Source organism: Cygnus atratus, chromosome 3, assembly GCF_013377495.2.
Source record: "Cygnus atratus isolate AKBS03 ecotype Queensland, Australia chromosome 3, CAtr_DNAZoo_HiC_assembly, whole genome shotgun sequence".
In the NCBI taxonomy this organism is placed as follows: Eukaryota; Metazoa; Chordata; class Aves; order Anseriformes; family Anatidae; genus Cygnus; species Cygnus atratus.
The window spans coordinates 101,486,206-101,509,890 of record NC_066364.1 but is presented as its reverse complement, the minus strand read 5'-3'; the positions used below and the strand labels follow the sequence as shown (position 1 = coordinate 101,509,890).

Sequence of the window (23,685 nt, the reverse complement as noted above, 5' to 3'; positions counted from 1 at the left end):
AGACTTTGCGTGAGATGATGAGTGAAATTTGATCTATAATTTTCCCTGTTAATTTTGATGCCGTTTCAGGAGTTTGTTTCCTTTGTTGCTTTAGGAAAGCAGCCTAACTTAATCACCTCTGATTTTGTAGGATATGTTCTGTCCTGTCTCTTTGGGGTAGGTCATCTGGAGCTGTTTGTTGTATGCAAACAAGGGGCGTCCTGACTGTGTCAACTGGCAGCATGCCTCAGATGCTGTCAATGAGTTAAGTTTATGCTCAGCTAATGTTCTCAGGCAGTGCTTAGGAATCAGTGTCCATCTGCCCAGAGAGGACCTAGTGGAATATCTTTCTTCTGATTTAAATGAACTGAATTCTTTGATCTCTGCAAACCTTACAAAATCTGGTCTTTCTTGATTTTGTTTTAGAAAGTGAAGCAGGAAAAAAACCTTCTGGACTTGCAATTTGAGAAAAAAGTGCAGGAGATCCACCAACTTGAAGAGGAACTAGAAACCGTCAAGCAATCTCTAAAGCAGAGCCAGAATTTTGCAGAAGAGATGAAAAGTGAGTTATGTATTCACATTTGCAGGACTCCTGTTGGATGCTCAATAATGCATGTTTGCTGCAATCCTGTAAACTTGATTGTGAATTAAGCAAAAGGGTTTCCTCTGTGGGATATGATTATGATGGTATTTTTAACCAATATTAAGTTTGTCTGAAATAGAAATGAATTTTTATCTAAACATATGCAATTCCTGAAGATACACAATTTTGAAATTAACTGAAGTATACTGAACTTACCAACAAACTGAATTTCAGAGAATGCATTTAAACCAGGAAACTTCTGTTTTATAATTCTTGCTTGTTTGAATTAACATTTTCCTTTTTTTTTTTTTTTTATGTAACTACTAATTGTTGAGTCTTCTTTGCAGTGTTTGTTTCTAATTGAGAACACAATTTTTCAGGAATTAAGTTGAAATGTAAAATATTTTTTGTAGTTCTGCTGGATTTGACTAATAAAAGGGGATGGATTCCCACTTGTTTCTGTGTGGAAATCAAACTCAATGTGAGCTTTCAGAATGAAGATTTTGAATTTGGTTTTGTTCTCCTGAAAATTAATGCCCAAACTTTTCATTGCCTTTCAACTGTTGATTTGTTTTTGATTGGGTAGACAATTTGCAGTCCTTACCAGCTATCTGGAGGAATGTAGTGTCTTTTTCTTTTTCGCTATGTGTGCATGCTGCTTCTTACTCTGTTCTTATCAAAGCAGAGGAACAATTATGAGAATTTGAAAAATGGCTGTGTAGAATTAAGCATCCTTTTTTGGCAGAAAAGGAGCACAAGAATGATCCATGAAAAGGTCATACTGTTATAGGTCCTGTAAAAAAAAAAAAAAAAAAAGTGAAAATGAGACACAGAAACAACAGGTAGTCAGTCACCCGAGAAAGCACGTACTTACCAGATTGGAGTGCAGACTTGTATTAGACTGCAGAACAGAAAGTTAACAATGTCTATGAGTAGTACACAGTGTCTGATAGCCTGAAGTGATATAACTAATCCTTTATCCAGTGAGATAACTTAAGAGTAATGCTTTGCACTGAAAAGATGATTGAAAATAGTAAAAGTAGTAATTTTTCATTAAACATTATCAGTAGGATGGCCAATGTTGTCTGATGATGATGTGATGGTGTTTTCTGTTATAGATAAGAATGCTTTTCAGGAAGCAGAGTTGAAGTTACTGGAAGAGAAATTTATAAAGCAAGCGAGCTCACCTTCTGTAGAGCAACTGAAACTAGCTTTAGCTGACATGGAAAAGCAGCGAGATTCTACTCAAGACCTGATCAAGGAAAAAGAAAATCATATTAAAGAACTGAACTGTAAAATAAATAAAATGGAGGAAGAATCAGAAGCTTTGCAGAGTCTCCTTGCATTCAAACAGAGAGAATATGAAGAATTAAAAAAAGAGACTAATGCTTTTTCTCAATGGAAAAATGAAAATGACAACTTACTGCAAATCAAGGGTGAAACAGGAGAAAGATTAGGTAACACAGAACAGATGCGTGAAAGCTTTGTGACAGAAACTAAAGAGCATGTTAGTAACTTGCAAGCAGATATTTCAGCACATCAGACGTTTGTTGGAGAAACTTCAGCTATTCTTGAGGAAAAGGACATGCAACTGCAAACTCTGAATGAAAGATTAAAAAACCAAGAAGCAGAGCTTCAGGATTTAAAGATCAGTAATAAATTGCTTGAGGATTCAGTAAGACAGCTGAAGCTCATGTCTGAGACATGGGATTCAGAAAAGAAGGGCATGTCGTCAATGATTTGTTCATATAAAAAAGAAATTGAGGAAATTACTCAAGAAAATGCAACCATTAGGGATTTAAGCAGAGCTTTAGAGCAAAACCAAATAACTTTACTGGAAGCAAATAAAAATATTTCTAATAGTTTAAAGGAAAAAGAAGAAATCATTTCTGAAATGTCCAGAAAACACAAGGAGGAAAAACAATGTATTGACGCAAGAACTGAAGAAATCACAAGAGAGCTGAAAGTTTTGCAAGAAAAGTATAAAGTGGTAGAAGAAGAAAATGTACACATAATGAGTATTCTGAGAGAGCAGACAATTGAGTTTAAGGAGAAGAAAGCAAAATTAGAACAAGAAGAGAAACTAGTACTTAGTGAGAATAAAGATATCTTACATAAACTAATAGCCTCAGAAGAGATAAAAAAGGATTTGATTCAAGAACTTCAACAACTACAATCAGAATTTTCTGACATCCAACATGTGCCCTCTTGTGAGCTTGACTGTTTAAGACAGGAAATATTAAATGTCGAGGTAAGACCAAATGCAATGCAAGAACAACAGGACATTGTATTTCAAGGCAGGAAGCAATTGGTGAAGGAAACAGAGACAAAAAATGAACCTCTGGTGTGTGACTTTAGTTGCAAAAGGAGGCTCTGTTCAGAACATTTGAGGAAGTGCATGGAAGAACAGGATGCTGAGCTGAATAAACACCAATTTAAGCTTCAGCTTCTTCAAATGGATTTTGAGGACAGAGAACTCTCCCTAGAGAACTACAGGTTAGAAGTGGTACAACTGAAGACTGCTTTAAGGGAAATGGAAACAGAACTTGAGAAAAGTGTGAGAGAGAACGAGAGACTGCGGAAAGAACTGTTGTCTGTTAAAAAATTGGAAACTTCATATTCTCAGCTTACAGTGTTAGGTGAAGATTGCCACTCATTGGAGTATAATGATGATGATGTTTCCCAGAACTGTGGCAAAAGAGAAATGGATGAAAGTTATTCACCGGTCTTGTTGTCATCCTCTTTGCAGGTAACAATAAACAAACTGAGTGAGCTGGAAAAAATATGTGAGAGGTTGCAGAATGAGAACCTTGCGTCAATCTCTGGGTTTGAAGACTCAAAAACTGATGGTATCACAGATATTAATAAAGTGGCAGAGGAAGAAGAGAACATAATGAGTAATGCAGATACAAATCTAGGAGCTGAGAAAACTACTTTTTCTGATGAAGTTACGGATCCAAGTGATAACAGGGATTTGAGAATGCATTGTGATAATAAGGAAATGTCCTTCAAATTTAAGGAATGCAGTGCTGGACCTAGTTCTGACTATGAAGACTTAAAATTGTCCAGCAAAGAAGTTAAAATTCACTTTGCTGAAGTAAAAGAGAAAATTTTCTCTTTCCAGAATGAGCATATAAAGTTATATGAACAACACTGTAGTATGATCTCAAAGATATCTGAGCTACAGTCTTGCATTGAAATACTAAAGGCAGAAAATTCTGCATTGTCAACAAGTCTGAGCAATGCTCATACAGATTACCTGACAGGGCCACTGTCTTCTAGCCAGAATGGTACACAATCTAAATTAGATGAAACGAAGTCCACAGTTTCTTTCTCAGGTCTCTGTTTCTCAGAAGTAAGTGAGGTTGATAATTCTTTTAACAGTGGTATGTGCAAATGGATAGAGGAAATTAATCAGCTGAAAAGTTGTGCGGAAATAAATTCAGAAGGTGCAGCAAATGTTTCGGTTGAAAATTGTCATAATGGTACCACACTGGACTCTGTTAAAGAGCCCAGGAGCATTACTCCCAGCACATCTAACCTTGAGGGTAGAATTGAAGAACTTGAAATGCTATGTCAGACATATGAGAAGGCCATCAAAGTGCTTGAAGACCAATTTCACATTCAAGAGAATATGAAAAATGAGGAAATACAAGAGCTGAAAAACATTATACTTTCAGAGAGAAAAGAAATAGATCATCTTAAACAACAAAACCTGTCAGACAAAGAGGAGTGGCAGCAGAAACTGAGTAACCTGACTACAGAAATGGAGTGCAAACTGGCAGAAGAAAGAAAGCAAACTGAGAATCTGTTTTTGGACTTCAAAGCAGCGCGACTCCAACTACAAGTCCTTGATTTAAGTTCTCATTCACTGGTGTGCGCTGATACTGAAAATGTAAGTAATCACTCTTGTGCAAAACAGTTTCTTGTAAACCTCTTGGTTTATGGCAAAGCCAAATGAGAATTTTACCGATTTGAAAAAGAAATATGTTTAAAGTTGTACCCACAGACATTTGGTACCGCTTAAAGAAAGTAGACCAATAATCTGTACCTTGAATTCTGGCCTACGCGTCCCAGGGATCGTGAGAAATAAAAAAGTCAATGGGTTTAGTTCACTAGAGTTGTGAAAGTAGTACAGTATACACTACTTGTTGTTTCGTCAAGTGCTGTGTTAGTTGGTGCACGTGCACTGTATACATCTGTACTGTGTTTGCGAGCTTTAGGTCTTCTCTGATTTAATACAGCCTGTTGAAGATGTCTGCACCTCCCACACCCCTTTACGGGACCATAAAGAGCAAACTAGAACTGCTTCCATACTCCTAATTCCTTTTAACGCTCTCAACAGCAGGCCAGAGCTAGCGGGTAGCAAAACAGTTAATTTTCAGTTCTGCCTAAATTCCTCAAAAATACTTAAGAGAATGAGCATTTTGGAAGTCAGTGCTGTCCTTTCTTTCAGCACTGTAGGTGATGTGCAACCAAGGAGCTCGATTTTCCTGCTCCTTGTAAAGAGTATCCTGTATGACAGAACCAGAATTTCAGTCAGATTAGAGGAAAACCACTTTAGTTCATGTACACAGTGTATTCAACTAATTCCCCCTAACATAAATCTGACAGGTACATTTTCTGTTTGGGGAACTTCCAGCTTGGGCCATTAAGTCCTGTACAAGTGGTCTCCAGCACCTGGTCAGCATAGGCCTGGAGATGATAGTTTAGCACTGCTCTTTCAGACTGAGCATCTCAAAGATCTTCATTTCGTCCAACTGTGCAACACTGAGCAGCTGCTCCTTGCAGAGAAGAAAGTCTTTCACATGTATGCTTTGCTCACAATTCACTTGGAGTATCCACGCTGACACACAGACACCTGAAGACAGACTGTTCCTACCACATGTAGCTGGAATTCTCTCAAGATGAAGTACCCAGTACAGGTCATTCAATTTCTCCTTGTGGTCCCTGTTCTTTTTTGGAGTCCTCAGGTTTTGAAGTCACTCAATTTTGTTTCATGTGAGACCATGAGATGGCGCCATGTGTAAGCCAGCTCTGACAGAGTGGCAATTGGGAGAAGGGATTCTTTGAAGATTTGGGGCTTGTCCCCCTTCAAGATTCTTTAGCGCCCAGTAGAAGATGAGCAGTAAACAATTTTCCCATTAGTGATACTTACAATTTTTCACAGTTTTTGTATTTTGTCTTTAGTAAATTTGGCTGACATTTCTCCCTCAATATCTTTAAAATCTTTTGGCCAAAGATGCGTGCATGCATGTGTAAGTGTAAATTCTTTACATAGGAAAATTGTGCAGATTCTGAAGTTGAGAAGGATGCTGTCTATTTATTTTGCATAAGAGGGAAGCTTCACTGGCTTAAGAAAGTTTTTAAAACTCACCTTGCTTTTTCGTTTTTATTTATATGTATTTATTTTTTAAATTTTTAATTGATTCTTAAACTTTGCAGAACGCTCAACAGGAAAACAATAGTCTTTATCACTTGGGAAGTCCCTCTTGGAAGCCCTTCCCTATTGGAAGCCCAGAACTAAGAAACAATGAACCAAAACTAATCCCCATTGAGAAATCTCCTGTAGGAGACAGCTGTGTGTGTGAAAATGTAACTGAGACTGCTGAAGCAAGATTAGTAGAAGATTGTTCTGAGAAGGTTTCCGGAGAACAAAAATGTAGAAATACATCAGGAAAAATCACCAGCCCTTCATATCACGTTAGCGCATTGTCATTTTCTAATAGTAGTATATTTTTGGGTTCAGAGGATTTCTTTGAAAATCAAATAAGCACTGAAGCTCTTCAGGAGGAGGCAAAGCAACAAACTGCTGAAAATTTGAAGCTGATCTGCGAGACAGAAGAAAGCAATAAAAATGTTGATTTACAAATGGAAGTCAAAAAGTTAGACTCACACCTGCACTTTCAGAATGCACAATTAGCTCTGGAGAGCTCAGCTTTTGCAGAACTGGAGGAAACTACTGTAGTGAAGGAAGAGAACAGTGGTGTAAAGGAGAAACCGGAATCACTTTCTATCAGTAACCAACAATTATCTCTTGAAGTACTGTCTTTAGAAAAAGAACCTGAGAAAATGAAGTCTGAGCTGGAGATATATCAAGTTAAATTGTCTAATGCAGCAGACACACTGGAAGATGTTGAAATGACCAAGGGAAACGGTCGTGAACAATTTCTTGGAGCTGAAAATGAGCAAAAGCAGCCAAAATCTGAGAAAGTTAATATTAAGAAGCATGCCTTTCTCATAGAAAACGTTACTGAAATGCTTCAGGCAAAATGTCAGCAGTTAGAAAGGGACAGGGAAATTGACCTAAAAACTATTTCTGTCCTTCAAGAGCACCTTGTTTCAGTCACAGCTGAGAGAAACTATATTGGCCAAGAACTGTGTATTTTGTCTGAAACTAAAAAAGAATTGGTTCAAAAGTATCAGAAGTTACAAGAGAAATTAAAAGAGTTAGAGTCAACTAAGGTGGATTCTAGTGAAATCATTAGAAGGTTAGAGGATGAAGTGAGGACACAAACAAATCTGCTTGAGCCTGCTAAATCTGATATAAATTGGCTATCCAGTGAAAAATGTAACCTTCTGCAGAAGTTAGGAGAGGATGCAGTGTCTTCCAGTTTAGAAGAAAAACTTCAAAACCAAGCAGCAGATGCGAACAAGGAGAAAGAGCTGCTTGCGAGAGAACTTGAAGTGATGCAGAGTAAATTAAGTGCATCAGAAATGGAAAATTCAAAGCTTTCTAGATCTTTGGAAGGCTTGTTAATTGAAAAAGGTGAACTTGCTGCTAGACTCAACTCAGCACAGAAAGAAGTAGATCAAATGCGACATGGAATTGAGAAGCTGAAAGTAAAAATTGAATCTGACGAGAGGCAAAAACGCCATGCTGCTGAAAAGCTGAAAGACAGTGAACGGAAAGTTGACTCTCTTGTGGATAAAATAGAGAGGCTGGAAAGAGAATTGGAAATGTCAGGGGAAAATCTAGAAGATGCCATCATTCAAATGGAGACGGCTAAAACAGAGGCAGAAACGTTAACAGTAGAGATGGAAGAGATGGCTGAGAAGTTGAAACATCTTCAATTACAGATCGATGTTCTCACCTCACAAAACGAGTGTTTGGCAAAAGATGTAAAAGAAAAGCAAGAAAGAATCCTCGAACTGGAGTCTTCAAATTTGACTACAGCAAAACTGTTAGAAGAAAAGGAGAAAGAAAAGAAGCAACTCAAGGAGGAGTTTGAAAATTCTATGTTACTGCTGAAATCTGAGCTGAAAGATGTAAGTGAGAAATTAGAGGTTTCTTCCGAGGAGGAAGCAGTTGCCAGAGCAAAAGAGCAAATCTTGATTAATCAGGTCTCTCTTCTTGAGCGAGATAAAACAATATTACTGCAGGAGTGTCAGGAAATAAAAAACGAAAATATCAAGTTGGATCACACAAGGGAATTACTTGTTCAAGAATTTATGGATTGTAAACAAAAGCTGGATGAAAAAGTACAGGAAAATTGTGCTCTCCAGCAGCACGTGAAAGAAACAGAGGAGCTGTCTTCACAGTTGACACACATGGAACAAGAGTGTGAATGTTGGCACCAGGAAAAAAAAGCGCTGCATAACTTGGTTGCTGAGCTGAAGCTAAAGGCGCAACATTTTTCTAATAATGAAACCTTCCCGGATATCCTGAATGTTCTAAAAGTGTCCTATAAAGACCTTGAGAAGGAGCTGGAATCTACTCTTCGTGAAAAGACTGCTTTATCTAAAAAGGTAATACCATTTCCCTTAGGGCACAGTTCCCTTTTTAAGAACGAGGGTAAAGTGTCCTCTGGGCTTACCACTTCCTTAATATGTTAAAATAACTTTAACCTCAGACTTTTACAGTAAACGTCCTATTTTTAAAATTATGTTCTCAATTTGATCACAAGTTTGCACTGTATTTAGAGCTGGAAAGCATGACAGTGTTTTATGTAGGCCGAATGAAACGGTTGCTTGGAAGTAGGCATAGAAGAAGTTGAATCAAATAATGCAGGATATTTTCCTCTTTCCCGTAGAAGGAAAAAGAGGAAAGACAAACGAATAGTGGGTGAGTGAGTTTTTACATCAAGAATAACTACTTGGAGAGCTCAACAGAAAGTTAAACATCAATTGGACAAGTGCTATGTCAAAATGACATTAATCTGTTATGACCCTTGCTTGGAGTTGGAGCAACAATGGGAATAAACTAACTCACCTTTAAAACTGCTCGTATTTACGTACAAAAATTCTTGGGAGGTCATGACGCATCTAATTTAAAATTAAAAAATAAATAAATAAATAAAATTTCATTTCAGGTAAATGAACTGACCGAAAGTTGTATTGAGCTGGAAGCCATGCTAAGTGATACTGAACAGAAGATTTCCAAATTACAGGAAGAATTTACCACGGAAAAGAACAAGCTTGCTGAACAAATACAGCTTCTCCAAGAACACTCAGAAAAGAACAAAGTTAGTTACTGCACCTGTATTATTTCCGTATTCAAGGCCAGATTTATTCTAGCTGAGAATGTGTGTGGGCTGGTCAAGGGAGCTGTGCTATTGACCAGTATTTCAGGTTCTTGCTTCCAAGTTTCTGAATATTTCATGTTCTATTTTGAGATGGAATGATGATTAGTTATTGTTTTTTGCCTTTTGCCTCCATTGAAGGAACTGAATTGTTTCCTTAGCGTAAATGCCACAGGTGGCTATCTGGAAATCTGGTACCAAGAATTTTCTACTGCAGACATGCAATCGTTAGGCTGAGGATGTTAGATAAAAAATGCAACATTTCTCAAGTTTCTTTTAAAGAATAAACTTCTTTCAAGACAAAGTAAAGGAAGAAACAAAATATGAGTCTTTATTTTAAGTTGTTAATATTTAATTCTCAGAGGCTGATTTACTGTGGAGATAAATGTAGGTCGTGCTTATTTGTGACCAATATTACATCTTTAAACAAATTTACGTGGCCTTGGGATATGCTAATGACAGCTACAAAATTTTATAACCAGGGGCTTGTTTCTGTTGTGGCCTTGAAGATTTTGAGTGGAGAAAGAATGGAGATTTCTGCAGCTTTCAGAAATCCTGCATGGAAATAAATTTTCCTTTTGGCCAGCTGTCCAAAAAGTACCATCAAAAAAGTGGATCAAAATGAAAATGCTTAGAAAATTTTGTTATCTTTGAGAGGGTGAGAGAAGTGACCCTTAATCTTTAAAGTCACTCTGAGGGAACAATTTTATGTTTGGAGAGGTTAAGCTTTGGTTTTGGCAGTGCTGCTTGTTTTAACAGTGTTGGCAAACTTACGCTCAGTGTACCCTTCAGTTCCTAATATTTATTTGAGAATACCTTCCTTTGCTGCCTATCCTGCCTTTTTGCTCAGGTTTAACATTCTGTGATTACAATCTATTTAGCCACTCTAAAATACAATCTTCTTACCAAGTTGTTTTTGGAAATTCAAAGTTTCAGATGCAAAGTCAAATAGTTTAACAGGTTGGCTATTTCTCCAATGATAAAATTCTAAATATCAAGTAATGTGCTATTACTGTTTTTAGACTGAGCTGCATCTAACTATGTCAGAAAAAAATGAACTGACGAAGAGTTTGGGGATGGTCCAGAAAGAACTACAAGAAAAAGAAAGTGAAATGAAAAGAGAAATAGCAGAGTACCAGGACAGACTAATTCAAACAGAGAAAGCACTTCAGGATGCTTTGACAGAAGCAAACAGAAAGGTAAATCAGGAAATGGGAAGATTGGTGTTGTGAATTTTTAATTAAATTTTAGGTATTTTAAAAAACTTCCCTGATCCTACTGTAAAAGAACCTGGTTTTGGTAACAACATTTCCAAACTCTCTATATACTTACCTTAGAACTCAGAAAGTGTTAAATTGTTTTTTCATTTAACAAACAGTAGAAGGTGAATTTACCTCAGTACTCAGCTAGTGTTAAGTATATATAACTTAGCTGGGACTATACACTTGAAAAAGGGAGAGCAGCAGTGTGTTTCAGTCCAGGAAACAGTTCTTTTGGTAAGAATGGTGAGGGAACAGTTAAATGTTGAAGAATATAAATGGCTAATTTGTTGAAAATACCACAGTTTTAGCCATGCAGCCCCAAGGAGAAGGGCTTGGGGGTGTTCCTTGATGAGAAGCTCAACATGGAATTAGATGGATTGAAACTGGATGGTCTTTAAGGCCCCTTCCAACCCAAACCATTCTACGATTCTGTGTTGTATACAAAGAGCCCTATCTTTGTATGGAGGAGTCATAAATGTGTATGAATATGTACTTGAGACCAGGAAGACACTGAAAAACAATTTGCTCTAATTATTTCTAAGTAAGTTTCATTTCTATGACTATGAAGTAAATTTAAAAGCAAGTTATAGTAAAATATAGGGCCTTTCAAATGGCAGAGCTCTTAAAGGCAAACTGATATAAAAAATGCATACTTGTGACAAATCAGTCTTTCAGTTTTAAACTCCTCAAAACATACCAAGCAAGTTTGCTATGGAATTCCCATTGGCAGTGATATGCTCTTATGTATGTCTTCAAAATATAGCGTAGTGTCCTTTTTAGCAGCATAGTAATTAGGCACATTTTCCCTCTCGAGAATGAAATGCAAATTGAGGCCTGTCAAGATAAGATGAATTCATTAGGGCTCTTTAACAGCTCACAAAAATTGGAACTTGAGCAACTGATGTCAGCTGATGAAGAATTAAATTATTCTCTTAAACTAGCTAATCACACTTTAGGAGAGCTCCTAAATTTTCAGGTAAGAAAAAAATATTCAAGCATTAAGGCAGAGTACATTAACGTACATGTAGGAATCAGTGCTCCAGAGATTTGGTTTGACTTTAATATACAGCCTTTGTTTCACTAATGAGAGCACAGAGCATGGAGGAAATGTTGTTACTATTGATCTACATTAGAAAAATTTTGTTAAGCATGCCACGACTTAGATCACCTACAACTGGTTTGCGATGCGAAACACAGCCGTCTGTTGTCTCCACTGAACATCTCAACTTGGTTATAACATGGTTAAACTGCAGTCAAAAGTGGCTTTGCAGTGCCTCTGTTTTCTGTTTGTGAATTACTTCGATGGTAAAGGATACCATGTTCTGTTTTATGCATATCTTGATGCTTTGCTCTTGATTTTGAGAGTTTATCGACTCCATTTTATATAGAATTCTCATTAAAATGATTAACTGGAGTCGTTCTGTGAATGACAGAACTCTTCTCAATGATGGTAGCTCCACTTTCTGTGAACAACTGATAGCTTGGGAACAGTTCTAGGTGTGCTTGGTTGGCTTCTAGTAGCACAGGTGAAGTTTAACTGTCCCTGTAGCTGAAATTCTGGTTATTAATTTCCCCTGCATTTTTCTTATCTTCATTATTTGTCCTGCTGCTGTCTGGGATTGATTGCTGGCTTTCAATCTTGTGCTTCCACTTCAGAAATGAGTTTCTCTCTCTCTAAAAGGGCTCTTGAAGATAAATAATCGATTCAGCATACTTGCAATTAAGTGCTGAATTACAGTATGTTCCCCTTGCTCAAAAGTTCTGTATTCAATAGGGATGTCCATTGTAGTGTTAGTTGTTAATTATTCTGTTTAATACCAACAAGGTGCTGATAGGAAACTCCAGGATGTGTGCTGGTGACAAAGCGCAGTACCCACGGCACTGTAACTATGATACGAGGCTTCCGGCTGTGCTTTCTGTGGCATTTGCACCCAGCTTTGCTTCAGAGCAGAGAGCCGCCCAGGAGAGTGGGAGTGGATAGCAAGGAGTGATCTGCTGCTGCTCGGAATGGTACTTCTGAGCTGAGATGGAGAGTGCAAAGCAGGCCTGGGTTTTCTTGCTTCTGTGGTAGTGAGATACAGTAGGGACAAAAAGAAGACCAGCAAAACTCAGACTAGGAGGAGAGTGCCTTACGATTCAGAATATTGGTTTGAAATACATTACCTGGCACACAGTGCTTCCTCATGCCACATCGGTGTGGGGATAACAGGTAGCAAATGGACTGCTGTGTCAGATCCTGCGTTTTTCTGCATAGTTAATCTCATGTATGTATCTGTCTAGAAGAAGGACTTTCCTGTGTCAGGGATAAAAGAGCTGCTGTAATGAGGTTGTACAGAAACAAGCAAACAAATCTACATTACCACCATGGTCTACTACTAATATTGCGTAACAGTTGAGGAGGTTCCATTTGATAGTGGGTCGTTTAAACAGAAGAATTATGCTTCTGGTATAACAACTGTATTTTTTCTTTTGTAGGTTAATAATGCGAACTTCATAGTTCGACTAAGGAAGAAAAATGAACTTGCCGAGAGTAAAGTGCAGCTGTGGATGAAATCCTGTAAGCATATGGAAAAGGAAAAGGAACGGTTGCAGAAACAACTAACAAAATGCGAAGAAATATTAAAGAAGAAAGAGCTAAACATGTCGGAGAAAGAAGGTAACTGAAGCTAGATTCAGTCTTAATGCTTTCCTAGCAATGTGTTAGTTGGCAAAACGTTTTTTTTTCTAGAATGTCCATTTGCATGTGCAGCACTAATACAGAGCACGATTTTTAACTAGTACAAGTAAGTACCACCGCAGATATGTCAGACGTTTTGAAAATTTAATTCATCTCCTTTCTCTTAAACTATCAGAAGCAACTATGGATTATGAATATATATTTTATTAAATATTACATTGTTTTGGTCCAAAGTAGCTTAAGGAAAAAGGGAGAAGCATTTATTTTTTTTTAAACAAGAGTTTGTGTACAACACTTGTCATTTTTCCCCTAGCTTTCTCCTCTGACTCCTGTTCCCTTGGTTCCTTTAAAGTTCATTGCATGAGATGAACTCTACTGTAAATGATGCTTAAGGAAACTTAGGGCTGCAAAGTCAAGTATTGTGAAGTTACAAAATGACAGAGGAAATATTTGCCTGTGCACTAGTCAAGGATTCTTTTCAAATGTGGCGTGTTTGTTTACTACTTAGCAAGCACACTGTAGTGTATAACATTTCACTGATTTTGGTATATCCTGTCACTTGTTTTTTGTGATTGCACAGTTGTAGAGCATGTGTAATTAATTAAAAGATCTGTGATCATTGTATTATAAATTCTTTTACATGCATCCTTATTTTAAGTCAGTTATATGAACAACAGTACTTTGCTTTGAAAGGTGCTGATGAGAATGCCATTACAGAAGAAATTAAGTTAAAACTGGAAGAATTACAGGAATCTGTAGAAGAGAAAACCAGAGAGGCAAATGAGAACTTGGAGAAATACTCCTCTCTAATTGTTAAATATTATAAACTAGAGCAAGTAAACGAGATGCTAGAAACACAAGTCATTTTGTTGAGTGGTCAGCTGAAGCAGCCAATGAGAGATGCTGTCAGCAGTCCTTTGCTTAATTCAGGCAACTTATCAACAGTGAGCAATCAGTCTGATCCAAGAGATGAAGATACTGCTGAGCTTTCAAGTAAAAGGCAGAGATATGAAGACACCTGGAAGGATAATGGAGAACCAAGATCCCCTATGCCAGAGTCTTCATCAAAAGAAAAAAGGAAGGATTCTATCTGTCAAAACTTGCTGTGTCAGGAGAACTCAGACTGTGAGCTGGATGGGCTTCCAGAAGTAGTGAAAAAAGGTATTTATAATTTTTGATAAAGGCAAATGTTCTCTCAGCATGGCAGGTGTTCTCTCTCTCCCTATCTCTCCTTTTTTTTTTTTTTTTTGGCTGAATTAGTTTTAATATGGGTAAGTAGGTGACTATGTGAAACGTTTTTGGTGATGGTGATGGAAGGTGAAAGCAGCCAGTGGGAGTTGTGCCATTTAATGCCAACTCAGCACTTGTGGAACTGTGCCCTTAGACTGCTTCAATACATTTACATTGGGTTTGTAACTGCCAAGTTGATCAGAGTTAAACGATTCTGGCCATCACAGTTTTGTAGTTTCTGGTGGCACACCTACTAGACACTAAGCATGTGACATGTTAGCAGCAACAAAGTTTTGCTGGAAGGTGACTTGTTCTAGTCATTTAAAACTATTCTGTGAGATAATAACAAACTTACAAGAAAATAGATGCAAACTACCTGTGAGGTGCCTCTGTAATAAGTGCACTTGTAATTGTTAGACAAGCTACAAAGATACTGAGTTGCCTCAGCTTCACTGATCACTCCCAGAAGTCAGGAATTCTTAATTTATACATTATTTGCATTTTGTTTGCTTATGAGCATCAGTATTTTTCTGGAAACATACTTGTTCTGAGGACACGTGTGCCAGTGAATGTTTGACTTCTAGGCTAGATGGAGAGATAATAGAGAATCTATAATAGTATAGTTCTAAAATAGAGAATCTGTGACAGTATAGTTCTACATGGAGAAAATAGGAAAAACCAAGAATGTTGTATCATGGTACTGTGTTCTTAATGAATTCTAGTAAAACAATACATGTGTTTTCAGACTGAAATTATTCTCCAGATGATGATGTACCTATGGAAAAAAAAGACCAAAAACTTCTTTGAAAAACTTTACTACAGAATTGCTGTTGTACCTTGCCTGCAGTTTTCAGGCCTTGTATATGGAATTTGGAATACAGAAGATCTGTTCAGTAATCTTTTTGATCTTCAGGAGAATAAATTATTTATTTTAATCAGCTGTTTTTATCCCCAGTGGTGAAAAAACAAAACAAAAAACAAAACAGAAAATCCCTTTATTTGAGAAAAAGTGTAACTTATTTAGCTGTATTTAATAGAATCTGTTCATTTTCCAGGGTTTGCTGATATCCCCATCGGAAAGGTTACCCCTTACATTTTACGCAGAACAACCCTAAATCTAGGGACCAATCCTCGTCTGGGTTCCCCAAGTGAGAAATTCCTCTTACCGACACAAGATGTACAGAAAGGATCAGATAATCTCGGTGAGCGCTCCTGTTCAACACCTGGTGGCAGCAAATCACAAAAGGTAGTTTTTTAAAAAAATTATCTGTACATGAAAGCCATGGGGAAAGCCTATATGTTCACTAAGTTTATTCATCTTGCCAGGTAAGTTTGAGGATATATCATCATTCTTTAAATTTCTCAGCAGTACAGTGAACTTAAGATCATAAATACTGAATCACTAAAATGTGGTAGAGCTCTTGACCATGCTAGCATCCTGCAGATCATTCCTGTGACGTAGCTTGTGACTTCATTGGGAAATCCGTTGGGAAATGTAAATGAAATACACATACATTTTCAGTTTCTTCTGATGGATATTAAAGACCAGATACTCATTTTACTGTAATTTCATAGGTTTCAGAAAAAAATAATCAGCAAAAGAACCGTTGGGAGTCAGAGCTGAGGATTATATTTTTCTGCTAACAGCTTCTCTTGAAATTCCTCATTCTGAATGCTATAAAATAACTACAGATGTTTGAGTGGCTGTTAGACATGTAAATAGGGAACATTTACATAATAAAGGAGCTAACTTTAATGTTAGTGATTACCAGATTTTGAGGTTACCAAAATAAATACAACCGAGTTAAGTTTTGAAGGATGATTTTATTTAAAAAAAAAAAAAAAGTGTAGTAAATGAAGTTTACATTAAGCTTGAAGTGTTTTTGGTAACGTGACACACTACTGCATGTTTCACAGTACATCAGAATAAGACATTCTTTCTAAGCCAATGAAAATGCTTTGCATATTATTGAAAATGTTCCAGCTTCAGAACAGAAATAAACCTTTGTTGTCTGATATCTTTTCCAAAGTTGTTAACCGCACTATCTTAAAGCTGAGCAATGAGAATTTGAGAAGTTACTATCTATCCGTATTTCTTTACCTGACAGCTGCATAGAAGTATGCCAGTAGATACAAATCCTTCCAATGTGCCATGTTACACAAAAATATTTTCTTGGCAATCAGAGGAGTCTACCACACGGCTAAATAAGAAAAATACGAAGTCATAAAGGATAAATACAATTTATGTTTTTTTTTTTAATTTAATTATTTTTTGTTAGCACGTTAAGCATGTTGGCAAGATACCAAAAGAAAGTAAAAGCAAAAGCCACATAGACGGGGCTTTGAGCAACCCCATCTAGTGAAAGATGTTCTTGCCCATGGCAGGGGAGTTGGACTAGATGATCTTTAAGGTTCCTTCCAACCCAAACCATTCTATGATTACATACATTAGCGGATGTATAGTTATTGAGGCCAGAAAGCGTCATTAGAATGACCAGTCAGATCAGAGCCATAATTTGTTTTGAGCTGTAGCATTAGGAAATCCATATGTTAAAGTGAGAGTGGATCCACTGCATGCGTGCATGTTGTTTCAGGGTGAATTACCCTGCTTGTCAAAACGTGCTGCTTCTCACAGACACTGCCTGGAGGTCTGTGGTTTATTAGTCCTTTAAGTGATGCCAATAAGTTTTATTTACACTCATTTATATGTGTTTTCCTATAACTTTAGAAACAAATGGAGCATGTTTGTTGAGGGGGAAAAAAACCAAACACACAAAACCAAAACAACTCAGTAGTGTAAAAAGAAACGAAACCTTGACTTGAGGAAGTTACAGAGTAATCACCTGCTAGCAGAGCGTAAGCTTGGTGGAGGCTCTCACTGACCATAGTCAAGGCTACAGCAAATTAGAAGTAATCAGTAATAAATGGATTTTAATTTAACTGGGGGAGGTATTCCCAAACAGTCCTCCTCTTTGCCTAAGCATGTGTTTGTCTGGCTCTAAGGACAAGCAACTCCTGATTTTTAACTACGTTGGAGAAATTAAGGTTTCAGGATTTGTTTTTTTCCCACAAGTATAAATACACAGAATCACCAGTTCCTGGAATTTGTGTCCAACTTCTCTCTTGGACACTGCTGGATATATGGGTTGGTTTTACTTCAAATCCGTGTACATCTGGGAATTTCTGGAGGAATTGTTCAGAGTATTGTTTCATCATTTGTGGAAACCATCAAAATGTGTTGCTTCGTGCTTTATATTAATACAGTAAATATTGTGTCTTATTTTAAAGTGAAATAAGCTTTGTGAAATAAGCTCTTCTCTGACAGGTACTTACATATACTTCATTTCAGACACCCAGATTCAAACTGTTGCAAACTTCTCAAGGTGTTTAAAATGTGCCCTCTGTCACTTTCGTACACATTTATTCACTTTTGTATGTAAACTTAATCTAGAATTTGAGTGCTTTGCACATCAGCTAAATGTGAAAGCAGTGGTTTCTGCTCAAATGTCAGTAAAAATGTGAGAACTGTTTTATGTTTGCAGAATATGTGCAGGAAAAATGAAATACAGATCTCTGCAATACCTGGTACCTTCATAAACACACTAAGGGTACTGTCTGTTCCCTGGTTAAGCTTTGTTTCTGCTCCTAGCAAATAGCTTGCCAGCTGTGTAGGAGATACTCCATCTTACCCATCAGCAAAACAAGTGATGTTAAGTCTCACTGCATTGTATATTCAAGTGAGAAATGTCTTCAGAATATTTTGTGTTGTTATTGTGCATGTACGCTCTTTTTTTTTTTTTTTAATTCCCAATAGTTAGTTTTTTGCAATGAGCCTTTTGACTTACTGCAGAAAGTTACCAGTTTACCATTACAAGTAAAACAGAACATTTATGTTTGTGTTGCAGGTAAACGGTGAACAGCACTCCCAAGCAGGGACAGCTCTTCCAGCACTGAAATCTACTTCAAGGTCACCACTTTGCCCATAGAAGCAATCCACAAACACTGTCTCTGACAATACTAAGGGAGACTCATATGATTCACAAAGCCAAAAAATCCCTAAATGAACAATCACTACCCAAGCAAGATGAAAAACAAAATTGTACGGTGCTGTAAATCTCCGTCAATTTGATTACAACGCAGAACAACTGATGATGAAAAACCAGTTTGTCAAATAAATACCGGAACTATATGGAGGGCACCATTTTCTCTTATCAAATGATTAACAATCTTCCGATCTTGTTCTTGAATATTTACTAATATCAAGTCACTAAAAGTTGTGGAACGATAGTGAAGGAACAGATCTTCTTTGAATTTTCTGTAAAGAATTCTACATGAACCTGTTATAAAATTAAACCTTTAAGCCAAAAAGTGGACTACATGTTGCCTTAGATCATTGTTGCCATTTGTTCTGTGTACAGAATGATTTACAAATGGAAATTAAACTCACCTGAGCATCTCTAAAACTATTAGGTTCCAGGAAAAATGAGGCAAACACTATTAGAGGTTTCAAAATGAGGCACTGACTTCGTTTGTAACTGTAAAACATGTGTAACCAGACAGAGGCTGGAGTGCACAGGTTCAGTGCACTGTGTTCTTGGTACCCCTTCTTCCAGATGGAATAACATTGTGCAGAGAGGAGCCCTGCTCCAAACAAATCAATTTTCCCTGAAATTAAGTATCTGCCAGTCCATCTCTTTGTACTGTCCACTATCCTCTGGCTTTGGCTGTAGCTGAAGATGTTACAACGATAATCTTCACCTCTGCAAAACGGCCCTTGGCCAGCCAGCAATCCCCACCAAGCTGGGGTGGGAACCATGTACCTGGCCACAAAGGATGCTGTGACAACAAGCGGTGCTCCTTCTACAAGCAGTGGCTGCCTGCTGATTCTCTGCAGGAAGTCACCCTTTACCCTTAAAATCCTTGGCCTCAAATGTGTTATTTTATATGAAAACGATTGCAGATAGCTGACTTGTAATTGATTTAACAGGAGTGGATGTGTTGGAGAAATGGTCAGGTGTCAAGAAATAGCTGCATGTAAAGCCTTGAGTTGGCCCCTTTTCATTTGAGAAAAAATCCTATTTTAGATCCTAAAAGAAGGTAGGGATAGCAATAATTTAGCTGGAAATACCATCTAAAATTCTGGTATTTTCAATGTAAGAAAATAAATTTGTCTAGTTTATGACTGTGCACTTGAATTTACGATGACTCATTACAAATAAGCTCACCACAGCAAGCTTGTGCTTGTTGATTTCAGAGATCTAATTGGGCTTGCTCAGTAGCTCAGAGTAATTCTGCACAGGAGAAGAGGGTTACATCAACTAAATCAGTCATTATCCAACTGAAGAGAAATTACTTTTCCAATAATTCATCTTGCTTATGCTTGCCTACCCAAGTATTAGGAAAACCAAGCTGCTCTACATGAGCAATAGTGCTCTGAGACTTCAAGTTGTGCAGCAAAGGGACCTTCTCATGTTGTTCCTTCATCAGAAAGGTGTCATTTCTTCTTTCAGCATAGGTGGGTAATGGCGTTTTCTACTCCTTGAAAGAGGTTTCTTAATTTGAAGTAAAATATTTTTGTTCCAAGTTAAACTTCGAAGTATAACAAGTCCTTCCCTAATGATACAAGGTAAGGTTCTGCTCCAAGCTGTGTTAGTGTTCCACTCGGTGTTCTTCTCTTACAAATACGTACAAACCAGCTTTCTGCCTTGCTGACAGCATTGTCTGCTAGAATACTGTTTATGAGAACAAACTGATTTTCTCGTCAGTCTAACTGAAAGATCTTTAAAGAAATTCAACATTTGTCTCAAATGAGCCTAACGATAACACAGACAAAATATTCCATGTAGTTAAAAGGAACAAAAACTTCAAGTTATCCTTCAGTAACTAGATACACCTACGGCTGGCATCAGATCAGTAGATCTTGTGGCTTTTTCTTAAGCTTCTTCACTTGTTTGTGAACCCAGATATTAGGTAATCAAAACAATCCTTGTGGCACTATGCCTAGAGGCATCTTCAAGGGAGCCTGAAAGAGGCCCAGCTTAACGCATTTTGATTGCCTCAGCGTCTGTCAGTGTACCAACAAAGCTGCTCATAACAGTTCAATTATTTCAGATAAAGCTTTGTATATTCAAATTGTTTAGGGATTGTGCAAAGAACTGTAGCATTTTTTTTTTTAAATAACTCTCATTACAAAGCAGATCTTGAGGTAGAAGCATGAGTAGGAGAATGCATTGGTAACAGACAATAGAAAAAAAAAAAAAACACTGGAGTGTTTTATTTATCCCAATCTTTTTCTATTTTCATCTGATGCCTTGAAAAGTGTCCCACTTGGAGAAGAGTGTGGAAAAAACATCTATGTTTAGAAAGCTGTCTAATCTTAACCAGAAAAGTTTAAACAACTAAGTTATAATGAAGTAAATATCACTAAAGAAAGGATTGGGGCTTTTGTAATTACATATTTTCCTATTTGGCCGTGTTTGTATTTTATGAGCCTGTAGATTCTTGTAAATGTGAACCTTACATTTTGAAAGATCACGATGTTTGTTTGTTCTCAGTTACTGGTGTGTACTGTAGTACTAACTAATCTTTGGTTTTTGCATATGAGCTAATAAAGGTTAAGATTTTTAAGAGAAAGTACTTAGATTAATACCTAAATCACTTGAAAATGGGACTTACTATTCTACATGCTATAGTAAGCCAGTGAGACTTCAGGTCACAATTCATGTAAGGTTTTGAAAGCGGTACCTAACACTTAATTTCCAACTTATTTGTAAATCAAGTGTGTGGTAGGAACAAATCAAAATGCCTCATCAGGTTTCCTAGGAAGAGGATTGCACAAGAAGTGTTGGTGTCAGCTGTCAGTAACTAATGAAAGGGCACTTGCATCTGGCTTTCTATTTGAATTGTGAAAGTCCCGGTAAAAATGCCCTCCTTGGTGCTCTGGCAGTGTTCTCAGCATGGTAACCTGACCGTGCTACATCACAGGCAGAAGCATTAGCTGGGTCTCTTCCTCATTTTCCTGTTTGCCCAAGGTTTACATTGTATTTGGTGTTTATCTAAATTACCTGGATGCCCTAACTAATTTTGAATGCTGTCTGAAACACCAAAAGCTGGAGACTGAAGGCCTGCTGCCGGAATGCCGCTGTCCTTTCGCTGTGTGTGGTTGCAGCTGACGGACGGGCCTGGCTGATCTGTGATGTTCAGCTCTCTCTTCAGGCTCTCAACTATTCCTCTCCGCTTTACCTGGTTAGTGAAAGAAAACCATTAAAGGAGATGGCAGGACCAAATGCCATTGACTGAGCACAGGCTCATGCTGCTTTCCGAAGCACCGGCTTCCTTCCCCCCTGAAACCTGAAGGCAACGACAGAGGAAAGTGCAACGTACATCTAGCGGGGATTGTCTTTGCACTGTAAGTTGCAGACGACTTCCTTTTAGACAGGGAAATGCAGCTGAAAGATGTAACCCCTCTGTACAGTATGGAAAATAGCGTCGCCCCGTAGGCCAGGTGCCACCTCTTTTTGGTGAGAACACCCCAAATCTGTCCGAGAACTGGCTTCAACTGCTGGTCCTTGTTCCTGCTGTTGGAGATCTCAGCTAACCCTTAAAATGATTCCCCTTCCTTTTGCTTTTGCCACCTTATCCTAAATAGCCACAAATTATAATAAGGCTGCAAGCAATTTTCTGAAAAACAAACAAACAACACCAACAGTAATTCAAAACAGCTGTTTGAGCTTCTTGGAAGATGTTGACAATTGAACATGCGGTAGACTACTGTGAAAGTTGGCCGGCAGTATTCAAAGGCGATGTGGATTTGCTTAAAATAAAGACTGGTACCTAAATGAATCCAGTAACGGGACAGGTACCTCGATCGTTGCTGTGTGCGCGCATATTTGCAGACATGTTTGTGCACACACAAACGCTTATTTCAGTGTAAAATCAGAACTTACATGGAACTTAGAAAAACAGGATTGAGCTATAGAGTAGCTAAAGATTTAGCTTCTTGCATTATTTGTCTCCCTTGAAGCTTTTTTAACAGCAGACAGATCGTGTACTCTTCACACTTCAGCTATTAAGATACTTAGGTGAATGCACTGATGATTGATGGGTGCACGGAAAGATCAGCAGCTTTCAGTGTTTTGCTTTTCTACCACCACGTCTCATAAGTGAAATAGATTAAAGCTGAGTGAGATTGTGCTCCTAGCACTGGGTGGTGTTTCAGAATCCCTTTATTAGGAGGCCTCCTGGCTGCCGTAGGAAATGCAGTGCGAATGCCGCTGATTCTGTGAAGGAAAATGAGCTTTTTTGTGAAGTCTGTATCCACATCCGATTACTGCTTTCAGAGGCAAAACAGAGGAGTGGGAAATTACTAATTTTGTCTGGGGAATGCTTCAAGATCATCTGGTCCAACCATCCCCCTACCACCAACATCACCCCCTAAACCATGTCCCTAAGCACCACGTCCAACCTTTCCTTGAACACCCCCAGGGACGGTGACTCCACCACCTCCCTGGGCAACCCGTCCCAATGCCTGACTGCTCTTTCTGGGAAGAAATGCCTCCTCATTTCCAACTTAAACCTCCCCTGACACAACTTGAGGCCATTCCCTCTAGTCCTATCGCTGGTTACCTGTGAGAAGAGGCCGACCCCCAGCTCCCCACACCTTTCTTTCAGGTAGCTGTAGAGAGCATTATCCTTTTAAATATAGATAAGTTCATGGGTAGAATTGACACTGTTTGGCTACAGCTCTGAGGTAAAGGAGGGAGATCTAAAGTCTTGCCTTCGCTCTAATGTTGACACTTTGAAAACACGGTCAGTCTAACTGGTTGCAGGACTGGCAGTGAAATAGCCACGTTCCCCTCCACAGGAGCTGTAAGGGTAAAGGGCTGTACAGTGCTTTGAGGAGCTCTAGCAAAGGGTGCTGTAGACAGAGCAAACTCTAATGAAGATTTCTTCCCTGCTTGTTTCTTATGTCTTCACTAGCTGAAGAAATTTGTGCTTACAGTCATTTTAAAGGCAAGTCTCTGATTTTCAGCCAACACAGTTGCTATTTCTGTGTTGCTGCCAAGGGTACATGGTGAAAACGTTGATGGGAATGTAAGAGATTGCTGGCTTGCTCTAGCAGGCAGGAGGATTCCACAGACCTGCACAGTCCCTGTGGCACACTGGAGATACTTCTATAAATGCAATAATGCATCTATGATTATTCTTCTCCTCACCTCTCAATTAACCAGTACTGCACATATTGTTCCCTGTCAAATATCTTATTTTGTCAGATGCCAGAGAGCAGTGTTGTTCTCTTTTCAAATTGCTGGTTTGATTTCTGGCAGTACTTGATTGCTTTAAAATGTGCTTTCTACATCCATTTTCCTCGGTACTTAATTAACTGCAGAAAAAGACTGAAATGATTTTTCTGTTAAGTAGGTGTTCCACTTT

The 23,685-nt window shown here is 38.0% G+C and overlaps 1 protein-coding gene across 2 annotated transcripts in view; it reads left to right on the top strand.

Annotated features, from left to right (window-relative positions):
- Nucleotides 1–20,682, top strand: part of CENPF (centromere protein F) — a 42,380-nt gene extending 21,698 nt beyond the window's left edge. Inside the window, exons 12-20 of one of the 2 annotated variants that reach the window (XM_050709970.1) lie at nt 406–541; nt 1,681–4,457; nt 6,008–8,311; nt 8,875–9,027; nt 10,107–10,283; nt 12,822–13,002; nt 13,717–14,184; nt 15,309–15,499; nt 18,159–20,682. In XM_050709970.1, the coding sequence (XP_050565927.1) occupies nt 406–541; nt 1,681–4,457; nt 6,008–8,311; nt 8,875–9,027; nt 10,107–10,283; nt 12,822–13,002; nt 13,717–14,184; nt 15,309–15,499; nt 18,159–18,239 (6,468 nt within the window). In that variant the 3' untranslated portion in view covers nt 18,240–20,682. The remainder of the gene's footprint in view (nt 1–405; nt 542–1,680; nt 4,458–6,007; nt 8,312–8,874; nt 9,028–10,106; nt 10,284–12,821; nt 13,003–13,716; nt 14,185–15,308; nt 15,500–18,158) is intronic. The other variant, XM_050709971.1, reaches the window with a different exon arrangement.
- The last annotated feature ends 3,003 nt before the right edge of the window (nt 20,683–23,685 follow it).